General features: G+C 47.2%; 1 protein-coding gene across 2 annotated transcripts in view; it reads left to right on the top strand.

The window, feature by feature from the left end:
• SPTB (spectrin beta, erythrocytic) overlaps positions 1 to 22,619 on the top strand; it is a 128,272-nt gene that overhangs the window by 50,491 nt on the left and 55,162 nt on the right. For both annotated transcript variants that reach the window (XM_040226264.1, XM_040226266.1), the window contains exon 2: positions 5,476 to 5,674. In XM_040226264.1, the coding sequence (XP_040082198.1) occupies positions 5,527 to 5,674 (148 nt within the window). In that variant the 5' untranslated portion in view covers positions 5,476 to 5,526. The remainder of the gene's footprint in view (positions 1 to 5,475; positions 5,675 to 22,619) is intronic.

Raw genomic sequence — 22,619 nt, forward strand, 5'->3', positions numbered from 1 at the left:
TAAATGTAGATATTAAGCCCAAGAATCAGAATAGAAGATTATCTTTACAAACCATGTAGGGACTTCCCTGGTGGCCCAGTGGTAAAGACCCTGCATTCCCAATGCAGAGGGCCCTAGTTCAATCCCTCGTGGTGGAACTAGATCCCACATGCCACAACTAAGTTTTTTTGTTTTTTTTTTTAATGTATATTAAGATCACCTCTCCCCTTGCCTTTAATCATTCCCAGTAGACATTTGCCTCTGTGTTGGATGTGAGATGCTGATAGGTGGTGTTAAGATAGAAGGTTGATGGCCCAATCCCTGTATCAGAGCTGGGCAGCACCTGTTCCCCAGTCAAATCCCTGTAAGAACTGTTGGGGCCAGGATCCCACCCCTCCTCCCCCATCCAAGCAGCTGCAGCATGACTGAAGCCAGTTCTTAGTAGGAGATTTTTCCATGATGAAGACAGGCAAGTTGTGACATGTGGGCCTGAAGTCCCTGCCTGTTGATAGAAACTTGAGCAGAAGGGTCAGGGCAAAGCCTTACCAAACAGTAGTGAACCAGAATGGCCAAGATGTTGCAGATGGATGGATATCCTCGATGGTGGCCACCATGGAGAGAAATCTTGAGACTTTAAGAACCCCCAAACCATACCCTGCTAAAGATGAACTGGCAGCCAGGCTGGGTTGGGATGGGAGCTGTGGAATGTGGGAAAGCAGAGCATGCTCTAAGGAGAGGCAGTGGCTTGGCCCAGGCACAGCTGGTGATGTCCAGATGCAGGAATGGTCATCCACAGGTAGTACGCTTGTCTGGGCCTCACTGTCACCCCATGGTCCCAAAACTCCCCTGCTCTGCTGTGCTGGGAGCCTTGGGCTCAGCCTCAGCCATACTGAGACTGAGCCGTAATTTCTGGGTGGAGACGTCTGCTAGACACACGGAGGTGCCAGACTGGAACTGGGGGATGGGGAGGCGGGTGGGGGTGGAGATAGATTTAGAGTACTCTGCACTGGGTGTCTCACTGGTTCTCATGCTGTTTTAGTGAGTGTTTATGTATTTATTCTTTAAGGTGTCTGTGAATATGCAGTGAGATTACGATCAAAGGGAGTAGAGGAATGTTCTGTTTTGGTAAAAAGCATTGGCAGGAAGGTTCCAGGGAAATTTTAGGATTTAATCTTCTGACCTGGGTTGGCGTGGTACCAAAACACATTAAAAACAGGCTAGAGGTAGCATAAAGGGGCAGGACAAAATAGGAAGCAAGTAAAGGGTCAAATCTTATAGCTAAAGACAAAGAGAGACTCTAAGATCTCTGCTTATGGAAGACTGTATTTAAGCTATTGTAATAGCCTGTACCCATGACCCTGCTAAGGAAACAGCACCAGCCTGTATTTCTTCCATTTCTCACTCCTGGGCTTTGTTACTGCTCACATTTGTGTGGTCCAGGGAAGAGGAGATGGGGTACAGAGAGGAAGAAAAAGGCATCTATCCTCTTCTGCTCAGATACCTTGACAGCCACTTCCTAGGTTCCTACCCACCCCGGGATTAACAGGACGTAGCACATGGGGTTGAAATTCCGAGGCCTAACACCTGATCTCAAAAGCAAATGGTCCCTAGGCACACCAGAAAAGGGCGGAGCTGTGGGTTGCATCAGTGATATTGTGAAATCCATTTCCCAGGCAGGCACTCGTTATGCGAGTGAGTGTGCTGTGTAAGCTCATGAGCTTTTCAGTACAGAGCTGTGGGCAAGTTTTCTAGCGACCCAACCCATCCCACTCAAAGTGTATCCTGGGGTCATGGGGTGACAGAAGCCTACCAGGTGAGGCTGAGCCTCAGATTGTGGTTTTGGAGACAGACTTGCTCAGCTGCTTGTCAGGCCAGTAGATGGACAGGGAAGGCGGGTTCTCCTGGACACAGACCAGAGAAGACCCACCTACACTCTGACGAGGGCCTGGTGGCGGGTCGTGAGAAGGACTTCTAGGGGGCTTCAGAGTACACTAGGGAGTAGATGGACATGGAACTACTTCTTATATTTTTTTTTCCTGGATTTGCTGGCACGGAAGTGAGGTGCAGTTTGGGGCCTGTTTTTAGCCATTTAATTGCTGTCTGCCATCCTTAGGGCTCAGACGGTAAAGGATCTGCCTGAAGTGTGGAAGACCCAGGTTCAGTCCCTGGGTCAGGAACATCCTCTGGAGAAGGCAATGGCTATCCACTCCAGTATTCTTGTTTGGAGAATTCCATGGACAGAGGAGCCTGGTGAGCCACAGTCCATGGGGTCACAAAGAGTTGGACACAACAGTAACTAACATACTCATGGAGGGCCAGTCTGACTGCAGAGATTACTTATATCCCTAAAAACATGACTGAATCGCCTCAGCTCCAGCTTCCCTTCCAATACCAATTTAAATGTCATTTTCATGGCCCCACATTTGGTTAGGTGTTCTCACCATGTGTCCCCAGCATATGCTATTCTTTTCAATCACGGTAGTTTCTTTATTGCCAGGCCTTGCAAGGGACATTGTAGCGGTTATGGGTGACCCTGGGTTGAATTTGTTTTTAGGCAAGTTTTGCTTTGTTTTCCTGGAATCACCATCCGTAGCTTTCCTTTTTTCTTATTTTCTTCTCCTGCCTCTCACACCCAATTCTCCCCTTGCCACTGAGCACAGCAGCCCACCCCTACCCCCTTGGCCCTGGTGGGATGCCATCTGGGCAGGCCACTCAGGTGGGCAAGGCTGGGGAGCCCGAGAAAGAGGGCCTTTCTTTAGTTTCTGAGTCTCTTTCCTTGGTGTTTGTCTTTGGGGACCTGACCCTTCTAAAGAAAAAAGAAAAAACACCTTGAGTTGTGTATTTAGACACGCACGTGTGTTTTTTCACGTTCCCGGCAGAGCCGCTGCCTGGCTGCTGCCTCCTCTGAGCTCCAGTCGCAGGAGGCAGGGCGGGTTTAAGCAGGATGAATGGCTGTCGAGTGGCTGCTCCTCTGCACCCAGGGCCATCAATCTTGTTTTGAACGCCAGGCCTGCTGGTCTGCCCGCTCAGGCTCATCTTTCTGGGGCAGACTTATTTACGGAGCCGCTGCAAAGGTAATCTCACTCCCCAGGCCCCGCGGCTGGCCTGGGCCTCGCTCAGCTCATCCACTCTTAAAAATAGCCCGAGATGAGAAGGAGAGCCAGGGTCCGGTTACCTCCTGCACGCAGGATCTGATCTCATCTCCCCGCGTGCGTCTGGCAGCCCAGCCCAGCCCAGCCCAGCGGATCAGCCTGTTGGTCCCGCCCCGCTCACAGCCCCGAGCTGCTGGTGATGTCCCTTAAGGGGTCCCTCCCACCCACCTCTGCCCGGCCAGCTGAGTGGGACATCCCAGCCTTAGAAGCAGCACGCCTGACTGCAGAAGATGACAGGTTGTCAGGGGGGACGAGGGTGTTCTGGGTCCCAGGTCTGGAATCACAGGGTGGACCTGGTGGGGTGATGGCTGACTTCCCCGTCTTTAGCCTCCCCTCCCCCAGTAGCAAACACCTCGGCAAGCTCTGGAAGCTGAGGAGTGCCCTCTGGCCCCCTGGGCCATGTTCTTTCCTCACCTGCTTCTTTAAAATCCACCTGCCCACTCGAATGGGGTACAGCGGCCCCTTCCCAGCCTGGCCTCCTTTCCAGCCAACAGCCGTCATTCCTTAGATGACCTTGGGGAAGCCTCATCTTAGCAGGCCCTGGTTTCCTCCCTTGCGCAATTAGGGTGGATAACTCCGGCTCCAGTCTTACCTCGAAGGGATGCGGTGGGATTGCTTAGTCAGGTGAGGGAAAAAGAGCTTGAAGGGATTCTGTCTGAAAAACAAGGGCCCTGGTGCTGCAGTGATGCTTGGGCTCGTTAGCTTGCTTCATTTCTTCCTCAGGCACGCGTCTGCTTGGGTGGCTGTGTGTGTGTTGGATGACTGTGTGTGTGCACGCACACTCCCGGAGGGAGTGGCTTACCTCACGGCTCACTAGTTGTCAACACTTGTCATTTGTCTGCCTCACAGCCTCCCCACCCCCGCCCCCTTTTGTCCTCTTGGATAGGAAGGCTCTGGGCTCCCTGTTCTCTTTTACAGACTTGATCTTGGAGTCTCTTAAGCTCCCTGGGGGGATGACTGAAGGACAGGTACAGGTTAGGCCATTAAGACTGAAAGGAAGCCCGTCTTGCTTCAAAAGCCCAGAACATCAGGTCCCAGCCTGGCTGCTCTAGCCTCCTTCTCCCTGACCTTTTCTCCCTGACCTTGCCCTCATCCTCCAGCTACATCATAAGATTGCTAAATTTTGCCACGCCCTTTCTCACCATCAGAACTTTGCACCTGCTCTTCATTCCTTTTTTTTGGACTCGTTCCTTTCCATCTTCCCTTTACAGGATGCCTCCAAGCTCCCTCTAGGAACCCGCTTAAACTCTCTTTCCCCTGACACCCAGCATCCAGCATGCGTCCCTCACACGACCCTTCTTTCCCAGTTGTGGCAAAGCATCACACCTTATTGTACTTGCTTCTTTAATCATCCCTCTTGCTGCTAGGATATAAGCTGCATGAGGACAGGGCCCTTCTGTCTCACTCATAAGGTGCTATGCCTGGCATAGCACCCGCCACCTCGTAGGGACTTGGCACGTATGTGAATTAATTATGAATGAAAGCATAAACGTGATACATGACAGGCGAGTAAGGACCCAGTTCTCCTGCCGCCCTTATGCACAGCATGGATGAACACACACAGCTCTGTTGTCTGTGGGATCCCCTCGCCACCGCACCCCACCATCATGCTGACAGCCTCGAAGGGACAACAGGCTGATCTGGCTCCATGGTCTGTCCTGAGATGCAACCAGAGAGCTTGTCTAAGCACCTGGGCACACTTCAGAGAAAGCAAAAGCAAGAGCCAGCTTTCTGACTGTTGGCTGCAGGCCAAGAACTCAGAGGGTTCTTGGGAGCCTCTGGGAGGAGTTAACCTTCCCCAGTGCAGCTTCCAGGCTGGTGGCACCAGTGGCATCTCAAAGCTCATGCTTGCCTCTCTTGCCACTGATTCACGTTTGAGTCAGACTCCACCAGCTCCCAGCTTCTCCTTCTCCTGCTCTGTCCCCACCTCCCCTCCAGGTTGGGTCCCCAGGTCATAGGGTAGCGCTGCTCTGCCCAGTTTGTCCCTGCCAGCCTCTGGCTCCCAGGAGAGCCACCCGCCTCTGTGGCCGTAGCAGCGGGTTTGGAGGAAGCAGGCTTGCTGCATCCGACATCTCCACCTGCTGGCTGTCCTGACCCTTGCTGCCTGCAATCCTCTGTCCCCGCTGGCACTGTCCCTGTTACTGTTGTTGGTGCTGCTGCTGCTGCTGCAGTATTTTCTACTGGGTGACCCAGTGACCCCTGGTCAGCTGTGGCCGGGCACAGGGCACCATGTGCTGCTCCCACAAGGATCTGCTCCTACCAGCCACTCCAAATAAGTTTCCCCTGAGACAAAGTCCGAAGGGCTGGGTGCTAACCCTCTGACTGTGTTACTGTCCCCCACCAGGGACCCTTCCATGAAGACTGAGGCAGGCGTAGCTGCGGACAGCCTGCTGACATGACATCAGCCACGGAGTTTGAAAACGTGGGCAACCAGCCACCGTACAGCCGGATCAATGCCCGCTGGGACGGCCCGGATGATGAGCTGGATAATGACAACAGCTCAGCCAGGCTCTTTGAGAGGTCCCGGATCAAGGCCTTGGCAGGTACTCTTTGGGGCCGTGGGGGTTAGGACAGCCGCTCTCCTAATCCCAGGGTTCACTGCCCTCCTGCCTGTGATGAATCCCCTGGGTGTGTTGGCGTGAGCCCTGGCAGGGAGGCGATGGCGATGTGGCCACGTGGCTCAGAGGCCAGGGCCCCTTGGGAGTGAGCACAGGGTAGGCAGCCTCTCCTCCCACGTGTCCTCAGCTTTCTTCCAGGCGGAAAGTGGTGCCAGGTGGGCCCTGTCCTCTGCCCTGAATGACCTGTGGCTGCAGTCAGGAGTAAAGAGGAGATCTGGGCGAAAGAGCCTGGGAGGGGTGGGTCAGCCGGGCAGAGGGGCGTGGGCCTCATTCTGTACCTCGATCTCCTGCCTGGTCCTGGATAGGGGAGTTCTCATCATCTCCTCTGTGGCCCCAAAAGGAAAAAGGGCGATTTGATAGGAAATGGAGAACAGATAAGATCTTCCCCACACTGCCTCAGAGAGGAGGATTTTCTGGACTAAACCTCTTATACTTAAACTGGAATTAGATTTTTACTTAGCAGGTTCATAATAGATGTGTGTGTGTATGAGAGAGAGAGGGAGGGGTGGAGAGAGAGAGGGAGGGGTGGAGAGGGAGAGAGATATCTTCAAATCTCTAGTAGAAATGGCTTCTCTTTCCCCTGCTGGCTGAGATCTGATTCTTGAGAATTTTTCCCCCCACCAATCATTATGACCATTGCCTCCCTGGAACCTGTCCCAGGGTAGCTGTGTTCTGACCCTAAGTCCTCAACCAATAAAGAAAGCTTAGGTCCCGTGGTGGTGGGGGTGTGTGTGGCTTTATCCCAGGAAAGGGGTGGATTCCTTCACCTGCTCCATCAGTGACTGGCCCAGATCAGACTTGTTTCCCCGTTGTTGGTGATTCTATCTTCCGCCTGGTATGAAGGGCACAGCCTTTCCCGTACGTACTCTCTGGGGTGCTTCTCCCTCCGCCAGTGCTCATGGCCCTCTCTGAGGTTGCTGGTGGTTCTCTTCCACCTTCCATCCCCGCATTCTGCTCCCTGCTGCCCAGTTCTCCAGCACCTGGAGGCGTGAGCAGGGCCTCTCTGAGACCATGATGACCCCTCATCTCAGGAGTGTCCAGGCCTCCCATCCCTGCAAAAGGGATGCTGTGTCTCACTCCTTGTGGTGGTGGCGAATCCTTTCAGGTCTCAGCCATCACCTGTTTGGTCCTTGCTCTTTGCAGGAGACTCCCTTTCTTCTTCCCTCATTTCCTCCTCGCCACCCCTGACCCCATAAAATCCTTCGTTGGTTTTCCTTGGGGATGTATAACAGCACCAGTACCTTGCTTTTGCTTATGTAATTTTAACCTCTTTAAATAACCAGGCTTGAAGCCCTTGCCTTTGCCAGTCTGGTTGGACTTTCTCTGTGTCTTGTGCTGGCTAGGTCTGGCTGCTGTGACCCTGAGATACACCTGGGGGGAGAGGGTACCATACTCAGTAAAGTTTGTCAAAGGGCAGCCTGAGGGGTGAGGCTGTCTTTTGTGTTTCACAGATAGCCTGTTTTTGAAGAAACCAGGGTAAATTCCATTTTAACAATTATCAGTCATATTCCTACTGTGTGCAAAGCTGAACCTCTACCCAGACATGAACGTGGATAAGGGGGAGCACAGAATTGGATTCAACATAGTATCAGTCTCTGAGGAGTTTATGATCTATTAGGGAAATAAATGATGTTCATGATTAATTAGCAAGGATAGAATTAGAGAAGAACTATGGGAAAGTCACATAATTAAATAGCCGTGAGAGAACAAAGCGGGAGACACAGGGAGAATCAGGGACTTGTTTGTGGAAGAGGTGGTCCTTGGGCTGGGGACTGGAGGGTGTGTGTGGCTCTCAGGACAATGGGCTTAGAACTGGTCCAGTTGGCTGATATGTATGGCAGCCTGGTCTGATTGATGCGCAGCCTGGGAAACTGGTGGAAGTAAGTTGAGCCGGTTGATTGGGAAAGAGCGTCCTTCAGCCTGGGTATCCCTCACTACAAGTGTACATCGCCTCTATCATAGCATCTGAAAGCCAGAACCACAGAGTATAGAGTTACATGCCTGGATCTTAGCCATTTAGAACATCTGGCTAGCAAGTAAACACCCAAGTTTGGAGTCTATTCAGGGTTCTTTTTAAACAAATAAAACCCTAACCAGTTAACTGACTTTCCTCTCCTGAGAGTCCACTCTGAGCGATCTGTGGGAGAAGCTAAAGCTTTGAGAAGGTCCGAGGTAGAGTGGCCGAATTGACCATTCTGGTGGGTGGGCAGAGCAGAAGCAGGGAGCAATAGCCTCCCACACCCAGATCTCCACCAGTTTTAACTTCTTGATGTTTTTCTCTTCAGTGCCGTCTTTGGGGTTCCCCTGGCAGTCTAGGCAGCCATCAGCCTCTCCAAAGAGGCTGAGGGAGCTGAAGCTACCTTTGGTCTGCACCATTTCTGCATTTTCCACGGCTGCTCCCTCACTCCTAGGTGTATTATTGCAAGGAAGGCATGCAGCCCTGTTTTTCTTTTAAGATGGTGGTGATCTGCTTCATAGGTGCATGTGGCAGGGCTGGAGAGGTTGGCCTGGACTTTTCCATCTGAAATTGAAGGTCCTGGAGTGAGGAGGAAAATGTCACAAGACCCAGATGCAGGTCCTGGTTCCACCGTTGAGGCTACCACCTTGGAGGACAGTTCAATCAGTCTCCTGTTTTACAAAATGAAGACCATAGTATTTTGCCAAGGTTGTTGTGAAGATCAAGTAAGATAAGGTTTATGAAAGTTTTTTATTAATTAAATCCCTCGATGAATGTTAGTATTTACAGGAAATCTATTTGGGAACAGTATTTTTTTTTCCAGCCCAGCGGCTTGTGGGATCTTAGTTCCCTGACCAAGGATTGAACCCAGGCCCTCGACAGTGAACGTGCAGAGTCCTAACCACTGGGCTGCCAGGGAACGCCCAGGAATATAAATAGTATCTTTCTGTCCCTTGTCTTCTCCCAACTTCAAATGTTTGAGATCATCAGTCCAGACAATGTCCCAGTTACCTTGGCCATTCTGGGGCCATTTTCTTCCCTCTTAACCACCACCCTGCTTTGTCTTAGAAGGGTTGGGTCTGAAAAGGAGCTAGGAACCAGTAAAATTAGGCTAATGCTTGTGCCTGGAGCTCTTGGCTTTGTCCCCAGGGACCCAGGGGCCATGGGGACAAAGCCCCCTGCTGTGTAGCACTTTCTTCCTAGGCATCCAGTCTGAATCCCAGGTGTGTCTCTGCCATTAGCTGGGTGATGGGAAGACCCGATAAACCAAGGATGACAGGGCCTTCTTAGATGCCCTTCTTAGTGTGGCAGTGCCTCCTGGTCCCTCTCTACTTAGTGACCTGTGGTTAGAAGACTTGCATTTGGTTAAGTGGACTCTGTCTATTCTGCCTCCTAAGTCACCTTCCTCTGAGCTCCAGAGGAGACAGTCTCTCTCCTGCCTTTCAAATCATTCCCAGCTCTTCCTCCTGGAGTCAAAATAAACAAGCCATCTGGTTATTCTGCCTGGAAACCTCCACCTTGGTATACAGATACCTGACTTCTTTCCAGAATGAATTACTCTGCATTTGAAACTGGATCAGCCTGACTAAAGCAAAGGGGGAGGTGGGTAAGAAGATGATGTAGGAGGCTCCTGGATGGGGATGGATTTGACCTTGGCGATGCAAGGGGAGGATTGGAAGCCTGGTAAGTCCCCGGGCAAATGCTGCTCTCAGTGTTGGCCTCTAAAGCTGGCAGCGCTTCTTGAGGTTCAGTGACGGATGAGTCCTGAGGCTTCTTCCCGAACAGGAGGCCATCCTCTGCTTTGATGCCTGCCTCTGGCACCTGCCTGCTTGTGGGACTTGCCTTGAAAGACTGGAGGAAGGCAGGCAGCTGGAGAGCCCACGTTCCCATCCCTCCAAGATGTTCCAGCCTTTGCGTCTCCCCCTTTGTGTCTCACCCCATCTCCTGTCCTTCATCCTGGGCGCCACCGGGTAAGCACTTGCCGGTCTGGATGAGGGGCTACAGGCTGTGGGGATTTTCTGGCCCGAACGCCCAGAGGAGGCCTCTTCCCTGCACACAGCCTTGCCCTCGATTGCGTACCCCCGAGATTTGGGTGAGGGCGCTGGCTCAGGGCAGATGTGACCCAGCTAGGGGGGTAGGAGTGGAGGAAAGCAACAGAAAGGTGCCCCGAGAAGAGAAACCCTGTGCCTTATCCTCGCCACGTCCCCTGCCTGTCTTGCTCACGCACACAGCTCAGCTTCCCCGCCTCTCAAGTGCCGCCCGCTGTGTAACTTCCAGCTCCTCAGTGTAGAGACATCTGGACGGCGGTGATGCAGACAGCAGACTGAGGCCTCCTGAGGAGGCTGTGGGGAGGGAGGACCGACATGTCCTTCCTCCCCTTCTTTGGCCCATTAAACACTTACTAAGGGACAGACTACACAGAGCCTCCCTTTTAAGACCAAGTGCCCGAAACTGTGTAGCCCGCTCTGCTTTTGCCTCTAATTCAGAATGCAAGTGATGTTTCGAACTAGAGACGTGCCTCCTTCCTGCGTTCTCTCTGTCGCCTTCTTGCTCGAAATGAGGTGAGGCTGATGGTGAGGTTGGTCAGGGATGATTCAGAGAACGCAACAGGGCACTGCAGGCTGTGCCCCTGTGCTCTGAAGCATGCAGTTGCTCCTCTGGGAACCGGGAACATCTTTCAGACCCACTGAACCCAGGCCCCCAGGTTAAGGTCTGTGGCCAGCAGGCTTTCCATCAGAGCCTTGGGAGAGTGGTCCTCGGATACAGCACTCAGTGCTGCTCCCCACCCGCTGGCCTTGACACCCCAGACACTCCTGTGGATTCCTGCCTGGTCTTGGTGGCAAAAAATGATGCTTGGCCTCCCCCCACCCTCCTCTTTCCCCACCTGCCCCAGGAGGATGCTGAGCCCAGGTGCCCCAGTTGCCGGAGAAGAGCTTTGTGTCCAGAGGGTGAATGATTTCTTTCAGAAAGTAGGGTTTCACCATGGTTGTGCCAGGAGGGTTCAGCAACTTCTTGGCAGCCTGGTAAGATGACAGTTTCCAAAAGCAGCTGCTGGAGACCAAAAGGCATCCATCAGGTGTGCACAGCTCAAATGTCTCTCTTAAGCTACCTGTGAGAATAAAGATGGTGTCATTAGTGAGAGCTTTTTAAGATGTTTTCTTCTGTGATTTAAAAACGTGGAATGGAGTTCTATTTAGAGACCACATATTGGGAAAATGTACTATTCACGGAAATATCTTTAATCATCAGCCATCATTTTAATGTACTGTCAGAAGAAAAAAAATAATTGGCTCAGCAGCTTTCTCTTGGAGGTCAGCCATTGTGAGTCCCCCTCCTTCCCCTGAGACAAGCCGCTGCGCAGAGAAGCCTGCCGGTTACCTGTGCAGCCCAACCTATGAGAGAGGCCATCATGCCGACTGCGCTGTGTGGTCAGGGCAGTTTTCTCCTGCCCAGGACATACACTTTCTCCCATCATCCCCTCTCAATAAAAGGGGATGTTCTTCTTCTCTGAGAATGCTTTGCAGAACTGCAGCTCTTCCCCTTCTCTGGGTGACTGCTATCTATCATCATGAAGATGCTTTATCAAATATTAATACACCGAGGTTAATCATGAGACGCTGTTCCCTCCCATGTTAATAGCTTCCTCCATCGGTAGGCCATTCCTGTGGACTGTCAGCTTCATTCCCAAAGGCAGGTCCTGACACCAGGCCTTGCCTGTGCTTCTGGCTCCTGGGAGCAGCCAACACCCCCGCCCCTCTACCCCCACAGGGCACCCCCCCTGCCTGCTGCTTGGCTGAAGAGGTGCCAAGAGTGTCATTTTCAGAGCAACTGAAGCAATTGTTCATTTTCCCTTTATATCTTGTCACAGAGACAGAATGACAGGGAGGCCAGTAGCTGTGTCTCAGGCAGCGTTTTGTCTCCAAACCCTTTGGCCTTCAGACTCTGAAAACTGGATCAACCAGGGAGTCTCATTCTGCAGTCTAGTGAGAGAGAAATCGATCAAATAGTCACACATGAGAGAGTAGCCTTGAAACATACACATTACTGTATGTAAAATAGATAGCTCATGGGAATTTTCTGTATGTCACAGGGAGCTCAACCCAGTGCTCTGTGACAGCCTGGAGGGGTGGGATGGGAGTGGGAGGTGGGAGGGAGGTTCAGGAGGGAGGGGACACATGTATTATGGCTGATTCATGTTCATGTATGGCAGAGATCAACACAACATTGTAAAGCAATTATCTCCCAATTAAAAATTTAAAAAATAGCCACACGTGTGTCTTTGTACATGTAGACATGTATGTCATGACAAATTAGGATAAATGCTATGAAGACTTACTAGGAATTGTGTATTTATAACATAATCCACAGCTTATAATTTGTCCGAGGAGGAGTGGGGGCTTGTTTGAGTAAGAGTGTGGGATGAGTGAGTGGAGATAGGAAGGGCAGGTAAGAACCAAGTCACCAGGGGCCTTCAAAGGCCCCGAGTATCCTCGGGATCCTGGCAGGAAGCAGCAGGTAACTCACAGTGGTGGTGATTGATGAGGGGATTGCTTGCAAAGGACCGGCAGAGTTGAAGCATCAAAGGGTGGGAATTTTCAACAGAAGAGCTGTAGGCTTTCAGGACAGAGACTGTGGCCTTCAGGAAAGGGCCTGACAGACAGACGGTGCTGTTCCCGACCCATCAGCACGCGTCCCAACCCAGGGATCTAACCCAGGTCTCCCACATGGCAGGCATATTCTTTACCTGCTGAGCCACAAGGGAAGCCCAAGAATACTGGAGTAGGTAGCCTATCCCTTTTCAAGCGGATCTTCCCAACCCAGAAATTGAACCGGAGTCTCCTGCATCACAGTTGGATTCTTTACCAGCTGAGTTATGAAGGAAGTTAGCATGCATCCCAACCCACCACAAAGAAGTGATGTGGTTACGTTTAGCTTTGAAAGATCATTCTAACCTCAATGAGGAGAACAGGTTGCAGAGAGGCTCCACAAATGTCCAGGAAAGAGAAGGTGGCAGGGAGAGTCAGCTTGCTGGCCACCGGGAACAGAAAAGTGGTTCGTCCCCACCATATAATTCTTCTGTCCTCCTGTTGCCATCACACTTTCTCCAGTGTGGTGACCTTGGCCAACTTACTTTCCTTCTCTGGGCCTTGGGTTCCTCATCTGTAACATAAGGGGCGTGAATCAGATGTTGCAGGAGGACTTTCCAGCTCAGAACCTGGGGAGAAGCTCCCTGAGGCAGGGCTGACCACGTGTCTTTACCCTGAACCTCGGAGCTTTGACTCCTGGCTTGGGGGAAGGGAATTGACCCTTTCCAGTACATCAGTGGGTTCTCCAGAAATTCTCTCTGTTCATTAGCAGCTAGGCTGAGGCTGAATCCTGGACCGTCTTTGACTTCTGCGGCCTCGTGTTCTCAGCAAGTGTCCTCTCTCCATGCAGCCACCACCTGCATGCACGACAGCAGTGCTTGGTGTTTGTACAGCTGCTTCGTGTTTTAGGTGCTTTTTATCCTGATCTCACTGGCCCTCCAACCACTCTGAAGTTGGCAAGGTGTAACTATTGCCCTCCTCTTTCTAGACGAGGGAAGTCCCACAGCAGGAAGGGCCAGGACAAGCCTAGAATCCCAGGCTATTAAGATCAGCCCTCTGCTGTTGAGGCGACAGCACTTGAATGTCCTTCACATCTGCATTATCTCCTCCTCGGCACTCCATCTGAGACATCTCTTCCCATGTTTCCTTTCACCACCAGCCTCTTGAGCCTCTTTAATCAAAACCCTGAACTCGTTTTTGCTTCTGTCTTACAGCTCCAAATGCTGTCACCTGCCAGGGCCAGCTGTCCTGTGATGTTTTCCAGATCATCTCCTGTCATTTCATTCGCATAGTTCACATGTCAATGAGGCCTTGGCACATCAGACAGACTTTTGCTGCTGCCCCTGAGTGAGTTTCCTGGGCTCCAGCCTCTCCCTTGTCCAATCCCATTTATGCAGGGTGGTTAGAATCTTTCTCCTCCAGCAAATTTTTAGCGAGGTATCACTTTATCTGGCTCTTCTTTTCCTGGAGGATAAAGTTCAGTTTCCGTAGACTGTCCTTTGACTTCTTTGCTCCGGTAAACTCTTCTCACCGTCACCCCCAAAGCATGCACGCATACACCTTCACGCACATATGCACACACACATACGGGTTTGCAAGTTTTCACCAGAGACCCCTCCTTCCTTCCCTGCCATTCAGGAAGTATTATCATCTTCAAGCCCTGGATCAAAACTAGCCTTCTTCACATGCTGTGCTGTGCTTAGTTGCTCAGTCATGTCCAATTCTTTGCGACCCCATGGGCTGTAGCCTGCCAGGCTCCTCTGTTCATGGGGATTCTCCAAGCAAAAATACTGGAGTGGGTTGCCATACCCTCCTCCAGGGGATCTTCCCAACCCAGGGATCGAACCCAGGTCTCCCACATTGCAGGCAGATTCTTTACCGTCTGAGCCACCAGGGAAGACTGGTGGCTTCATTTCTTCATTTGTTCACATGAAATATTTTAAATTTAAACTTTTCCTATAATATATAAAACCCTATTTTATTAAAAAATACATAAAAATTCTTTTATATTTTAAAAATAGTGATTTATATCTTTAAACATTTTTATTACATAAGAATATATATTTAGTGTAGAAAAGATTAGAAAAACTGATTAAAAAGAAAGTATAGACATTTGTGAATACCCCATATAGATATCGTAATGTCTATGGATACATTTTTGTATTTATACATATACATAGACTATGTATAAGTATAAATATAAACATCATCTATAATCTTATACTGTTTTTCACTGAGAAATTTATTATTAATATCTTCTCATGCCTGTAAATATGCAGATTATCATTTTCATGGCTTTATAGTCTTCCTTTGTGTTAATGTACCCAGATCTAGTTAACCAGCATCTTAGTGTTTAACTTTGCTCACTTTTAGAGTCAGTCTTGTGTGCTTTATTCTTGCATTTAAAGGAATCTGTATATATTCAAATATGCATTGGCATATGTAGTAAGCATCTTTAAGTTTTCTCTTAGGATCAACCCTAGTTGTCTTTGAAATCCTTATGGGCAGAAGAACTGTGCCCAAGCTGTTCACAATGCCAGTATGATGACAGTTGGTTGGTGGAAAGAACACTTCCTCCCCAAACTAAACAGGAGGAGTAGAATCTGTGCCAGCAGGATCATTTATGACATGTCCCTGAGAGTCTGCCCCATGCTAGGCTTTATAATGGGTTGGTATCTATACCATTGGGGTTTGTCACAAGTTCAGATATCCCTCTCTCAGGTTATCTAAGCTCTTGGCTTCCTGGCATGAAATGGAGGGAAATCCCTTTGTAAACCTGCAAAAAAAGTAAATGCTTCTTTCCAGGCCAGGCTATTGATCCAAGGTCTCCCTTGGTACCTTTTCTCCCACTTGCCTTTCTGAGCACCTAGCTTTACCCATAGCTTAAAGCCATGCTCTGGTGAAAATTAAGACTTCCTTAAGAAGGATACATTTTGACTTTTAATCAGTCATTTGTTCTTTGGGATTTGAGTTTTATGTCCCATTTTTCTTTATGACATCTGTTGTTTCTTATAAAAGTTATGTATGTACATTGCAGACATTTTAGTAAATATAGATAACCAAAACAAAGTGTCACCCACAGTCTTAACACACCACTGTAATATAGTATATCATATGCATTTTTCTATGAGTCTATATATATAGGTCTACAATATTATATTGTAGTTTTATATTATACAGGTAGTTTTATACTCTGAATTTTCCCTTAAAATATAATATCTTTTCTTGCTATTGGAAGTTCTTCCACCTTATTCATATGTATAAATGTGCCAAAACCATGAAATAATCCCCTGTTGAATATTTGGGCTGCTATTCTCTACTTTAAATTTTTTGTTCTACTTTTGAGAACAGATTTCTAACAGAGATAAGAGAGAGAGACAAGAAACAGTCAAGGAATTTTATAGGAAGCCATAGCAGGAATAAATAGATGGATCACCTGACCTGCCTCCTAAGAAATCTGTATGCAGGTTAGAAAGCAACAGTTAGAACTGGACATGGAACAACAGACTGGTTCCAAATTAGGAAAGGAGTACGTCAAGGCTGTATATTGTCACCCTCCTTATTTAACTTCTATGCAGAGTATATCATGTGAAATGCCGAGCTGGATGAAGCACAAGCTGGAATCAAGATTGCCGGGAGAAATATCAATAACCTCAGATACGCAGATGACACCACCCTTGTGGCAGAAAGTGAAGAAGAACTAAAGAGCCTCTTGATGTAAGTGAAAGAAGAGATTGAAAAAGTTGGCTTAAAACTCAACATTCAGAAAACGAAGATCATGGCATCCGGTCCCATCACTTCATGGCAAATAGATGGGGAAACAATGGAAACAGTAACGGACGGTTTTTTTTTGGGGGGGGGGAGTTCCAAAATCACTGCAGATGGTGACTGCAGCTATGAAATTAAAAGACGCTTACTCCTTGGAAGAAAAGCTGTGACCAGCCTAGACAGCATATTAAATAGCAGAGACATTACTTTGCCAACAAAAATCAGTCTAGTCAAAGCTATGGTTTTTCCAGTGGTCATGTATGGATGTGAGAGTTGGACTATAAAGAAAGCTGAGCGCTGAAGAATTGATGCTTTTGAACTGTGGTGTTGGAGAAGACTCTTGAGAGTCCCTTGGACTGCCAGGAGATCCAACCAGTCCATCCTAAAGGAAGTCAGTGCTGAATATTCATTGGAAGGACTGATGCTGAAGCTGAAACTCCAATCCTTTGGATGCAAAGAGCAGACTCATTTGAAAAGACCCTGATGCTGGGAAAGATTGAAGGCAGGAGGAGAAGGCAACAGAGGATGAAATGGTTGGATGGCATCGTTGACACAGTAGATGTGAATCTGAGCAAACACTGGGAGATAGTGAAGGACAGGAAAGCCTGGTGTGCTGCAGTCCATGGGGTCACAAAAAGTCAGACACAACTGAACAACAACAATTCCCATCTCAGTTCTCCAGACTCAGTTCTTTTCCCATAACTAGTGTTACCAGCTTTTCATGTATCTTTCCAGGAATGTTTTTTGCGTATATTAGCAAATAGTCTATATTGTCTTTCTCAGATTTTCCCCACCATATTTTGTCCCTTATTGTCCTTTTTTCCCCACCCAGTGTATCTTGAAGATCATTTTATATTAGTACACAAATGGCCTTCTCATTCTTTTTGCAAATATAGTATTCCATGGTCTAGACATAATTTTAATTTAACCAGCCCTCTATTGGTAGACATTTAGAGTATTTCCAATCATCTGCTATTTCCAAACAATGCAGTGAATAAGCTGATATGTGTCGTTTTGCAAATGTATGTCTATCTGAAGGATAAATCCCTAGAAATGGAATTACTGGGTCCCAAAGTAAGTACAGTTATAATTCTGATCCATCTTGCCAAATTGTCTTTTACACCCTCTCCAAAAACATATGAATGTTTTCTCCCCCACTTCCTTGCCAACATGGTATTTTATCACACTTTTGGATCTTTGTGAATCTGATAAGTAAAACATAGTGTCTTGATGTACTTTCATTTTACTTTTGTACTCTTAGTATGAAAATTTTCAAACATGTGAGAAAGTAGAGATAAAAGTAAAATGAATTATCACCTAAATTTAAGAACTGTTAATATTTGGCCATATTTGCTTGGTCATGTTGGGGCTGAAATATTTTTAAAGTAAAGTGAAGATTATCATGACATTCTCCTCTTATTTTATCATAATAGGTTAGCATGAATATCTGAATAACAAGAGCATTTCCCACTTAGCTATAATACTGTCACTGCTGCTGCTGCTAAGTCGCTTCAGTCGTGTCCAATTCTGTGCGACCCCAGAGACGGCGGCCTACCAGGCTCTTCCGTCCCTGGGATTCTCCAGGCAAGAACACTGGAGTGGGTTGCTATTTCCTTCTCCAGTGCATGAAAGTGAAAAGTGAAAGTGAGGTTGCTCAGTTGTGTCCAACTTCACAATCCCATGGACTGCAGCCACCTAATAAAATTAATAATTCCCTTATACAATCTAATACCCACTTAATATTCAAATTTTCCTGTTGTCTCAAAGATGTCTTTTATCATTAATTTGTTTAAACTAATTAAGGACTGTGTATTAGGTTTGTGTATGTAAGTTTTTAGTTTGTATTTCTATAATGAATAGCTTGGATAATTTTTTATACATCTAAGAGACTTTTATAATTTTTTTCTGTTAACTCTTTGTTCACATTCTTACTTCTTTATGCTATTGGATTCTTGGTCTTTTTTCTCATTCGTTTATAGATTTTCTTTACCTACAAGGTAAGTTAGCCCTTTGTGATGTGAGTTACAAAGACTTTGCCTCATTTGTTTGACTTTGCTTATGGTATTTTATCCCACACAAACATTTTTCAATGCAGTTGAACTTTTAGTCTTTCATTTTACAGCTTTGGATTTTGTGTTAGAATTAGAAAACCCTTCCCTACACTAACATAAAAAACATTCTACTATAATTGATTTTGGTATTTTTATGGTTTTCTTTTTTATGTTTCAATTTTTGACCCAAATGAAATTTGTCTTAGAGTATGAGATATGAATTTAACTTAATTTTTCCTGGATGGCCACCGAGTCTTATCAGTTCAGTTCAGTTCAGTTGTTCAGTCATGTCCGGCTTTTTGTGACCCCATGGACTGCAGCTCACCAGGCCTTCCTGTCCATCACTAACTCCTGGAGTTTACCCAAACTCATGTCCATTGAGTCGGCGATGCCATCCAACCATCTCACCCTCTGTCGTCCCCTTCTCCTCCTACCTTCAATCTTTCCCAGCATCATGGTCTTTTCAAATGAGTCAGCTCTTCCCATCAGGTGGCCAAAGGATTGGAGTTTCAGCTTCAAAACCAGTCCTTCCAATGAACACTCAGGACTGATCTCCTTTAGGATGGACTGGTTGGATCTCCTTGCAGTCCAAGGGACTCAAGAGTCTTCTCCAACACCACAGTTCAAAAGCATCAATTCTTTGGCACTCAGCTTTCTTTATAGTCCAACTCTCACCTCCATACATGACTACTGGAAAAACCATAGCCTTGACTAGATAGACCTTTATTGGCAAAGTAATGTCTCTGCTTTTGAATATGCTATCTAGGTGGGTCATAACTTTCCTTCCAAAAGGAGTAAGCGTCTTTTAATTTCATGGTTGCAGTCACCACCTGCAGTGATTTTGGAGCCCCCAAAAATAAAGTCTGTCACTGTTTCCACTGTTTCCCCATCAATTTCCCATGAAGTGATGGGACTGGATACCATGATCTTCGTTTTCTGAATGTTGAGCTTTAAGCCAACTTTTTCACTCTCCTCTTTCACTTTCATCAAGAGGCTCTTTAGTTCTTCACTTTCTGACATAAGGGTGGTGTCATCTGCATATCTGAGGTTATTGATATTTCTCCTGGCAATCTTGATTCCAGCTTGTGCTTCCTCTAGCACAGCGTTTCTCATGATGTACTCTGCATATAAGTTAAATAAGCAGTGTGACAATATACAGCTTTGACGTACTCCTTTTCCTATTTGGAACCAGTCTGTTGTTCCATGTCCAGTTCGAACTGTTTCTTCCTAACCTGCATACAGGTTTCTCAAGAGGCAGGTCAGGTGGTCTGGTATTCCCATCTCTTTCAGAATTTTCCACAGTTTATTGTGATCCACACAGTCAAAGGCTTTGGCATAGTCAATAAAGCAGAAATAGACGTTTTTCTGGAGCTCTCTTCCTTTTTCGATGATCCAGCGAATGTTGGCTATTTGATCTCTGGTTCCTCTGCCTTTTCTAAAACCAGCTTGAACATCTGGAAGTTCACAGTTCACATATTGCTGAAGCCTGGCTTGGAGAATTTTGAGCATTACTAGCGTGTGAGATGAGTGCAACTGTGCGGTAGTTTGAGCATTCTTTGGCATTGCCTTTCTTTGGGATTGGAATGAAAACTGACCTTTTCCAGTCCTGTGGCCACTGCTGAGTTTTCCAAATTTGCTGGCATATTGAGTGCAGGATTTTCACAGCATCATCTTTCAGGATTTGAAATAGCTCAACTGGAATTCCATCACCTCCACTAGCTTTGTTTATAGTGAAGCTTCCTAAGGCCCACTTGACTTCATATTCTGGGATGTCTGGCTCTAGCTGAGTGATCTCACCATCATGATTATCTGGGTCATGAAGATCTTTTTTGTGTAGTTCTGTGTGTTCTTGCCACCTCTTCTTAATATCTTCTGCTTCTGTTAGGTCCATACCATTTCTGTCCTTTATTGAGCCCATCTTTGCATGAAAGGTCCCCTTGGTATCTCTAATTTTCTTGAAGAGATCTTATTATCAATACCCTATACCCAATAATCCATTTTTCCTCTTCATATTTGAAGCACCACCTTTATCAGATGTTAAATGCCTATATATACTTGGGACTATTTCTGTTCCATTAATGTGTCTATCCATATGATAGTATCACACAGTTTCATTATTATAACTTTATACTATAATATTTGTTAGAAAAAATACCTCGGAAGATTGGTTACCCTTTATTACTCTTTTCTGAAATTTTCTTAGCTCTTTTTATAATGAGTTTTCTAGTTGTTTTTCTAGTTTCCCCTCAAACTTATGTTATATATATTTAAATAATATTAAATATATAAATTTAGGATAAATTGACATCTTTATGATATTGAGTTTCCCTATTCAAGAATTTTGTGTGATATTTTCCATTTGTTCAAGTCTTTGGTGACCCTTTGGAGACTTTCTAGATTTATATAGAATATGCACAATTTTTTAAAAATTTAAGCTGAAACGTTTTGTCATTTTATTATCATTGGGAGTTTTCCAAATTCCTTTTTCAGGAAATGATCTTGCCATCACTTTGGTGGGTCCTTTAGCCTCTAGGATTAAATCTAAACTTCTTAGCTTTTCCTTCAAGGCTTTCCACATCTGATTTAAAACCTGTTTTCCACATGTTTTCTTGTTACCTGTAGCTAGTCAGCGACTCTCGAACAAGCACCACCCTTTTATGTATCCCATGCCGCGGGTCCCCTCCTTCCTCCTCTGCCTGTGCAAAATGGTTTTCTTCACAAGCCCCTTCTTAAATGATCCAGTTAGAAATGACCTCTTTCCTCTTTGATCCTTGACTATTTATTCTATGTGCTCTTTATCTGATAATAATCCAGTATTACCTTGTGACAGCTTTTGTATTATTAAAATGAACTGCCCTTTATCTCTTCAGTTCAGTTCAGTTCAGTCGCTCAGTCATGTCCGACTCTTTGCGGCCCCATGAATCACAGCACGCCAGGCCTCCCTGTCCATCACCAACTCCCAGAGTTCACCCAAACCCATGTGCATTGAGTTGGTGATGCCATCCAGCCATCTCATCCTCTGTCGTCCCCTTCTCCTCCTGCCCCCAATCCCTCCCAGCATCAGGGTCTTTTATTTCTTCGGTGGCTATAAAACTATTAGAAGGTCTTTGTCTAGTTTCCTCACCTAGATTGCGAGGCCTTTGGGGAGAGTGAGCCTCTCATGCTTCTTGCGGCGTCTGGGCCCTGCAGCCAGTGATGATAGTAACATCAGCGATAACAATGATAGTTCACATTTACGCAAACTTTCTGTGTGCCAGGTACATTTTAAGCACTTTCCATGTATGAACTGATTAATGGGTAAATACTTGAATTGTGTTGGGTTTATGTGACCTCAAACTAAACCTTTGAAGGGGAATGTAAAAAAAAGATCAGCTGGTCACAATACCCAGAGAGTGATTCTAGCTCGCTGATCAGAGAGGAAGGGGAATTTTCTGGAGAAGGAGGAGGATGGCCAGAGTCAAGGAAGAGAGGGGGAGAGGAACAGGCAGGAATGGAGAGGCCCTGAGCTTGATGGTTGTGGAGATGAGTATTTTCTGAGGTTCTGGTGGTTTCAAGTCAGGCCGTGCTGGTAGACTTGCCCCTTGCCCTTCACTGGCAGAGTTAGGGCTCCAGAAATAAGGCCTAGCCCATGGCAGGGCCTTGCTGAGGCCTCTTTTCTACAGTGGTTCCCTGCAGAATGGCCCAGGTGCCAGGTCCCCTGGGGATAGCAGTCCCAATACTTGGCTGTCTCCCTGGTCTGTCCACACCCCAGGGTTCCCAGCCCAGCTTGCTCTGCACCACTCCCCTCCCTCTCCTGCACTCAGACAGCTTTGCTGAGCACCTGATGGGAGTGAGCGTGGAGCGTGTTGATGAGAAGCGGCCAGGGCTACGAGCTGATGGAAGTCATCCCCACCTTGGGGCCTGCCTCTCCTTAACAGTCGTGAGCCTCTTGGAATATTTCCCCCGTCTCAACACTACAGACTGTTTCAGGGTGCCTGGTGTCCTAGGCAATTGCACCCCAGCCTTCAAGTAAAAGGCAGCCAGGAGGCTACCTGCTTGAGCTCTAAACCTGCAGATCCAGCATTTAGAGGCCTCATACACGTCATTTGTTGAGAACTGGAGAGCTCTAAGGGTGATTTACGTCTGTACCGATCCATGTGCCAGGCAGGCAGCCTAGAATCAAATTCCATGTCCCAGTTAGAAGCTCTTCCTTACACTTTGCTGAGCACAAGTAAACAGGTCTCAGCACCCACATAATGAACTCTTTAGATTCTTAAAGACAAGAAAAGGTAAAGGAAAGAAAGGACTTTGATTTTTTGAGACAGTTACCTGCTAAAGGACAAAAATTCCAGCCCCTTGGACAAACCCTCTACAACAGACTAGAAAGGTTAGCTTCTTACGGAGCCGGTCTGATCTCTAGGGAATGCATCATGGCATGGGGCTGAGGCTGGCTCTGTTGAATCTAAACATGTTCCAGCTTAAATTCAATTGCTTTCCTTCCAAAATATCATCAAAAGTTTAGTTACATT

This window comes from Oryx dammah, unplaced genomic scaffold, assembly GCF_014754425.2.
Source record: "Oryx dammah isolate SB20612 unplaced genomic scaffold, SCBI_Odam_1.1 HiC_scaffold_26, whole genome shotgun sequence".
Lineage (NCBI taxonomy): Eukaryota > Metazoa > Chordata > Mammalia > Artiodactyla > Bovidae > Oryx > Oryx dammah.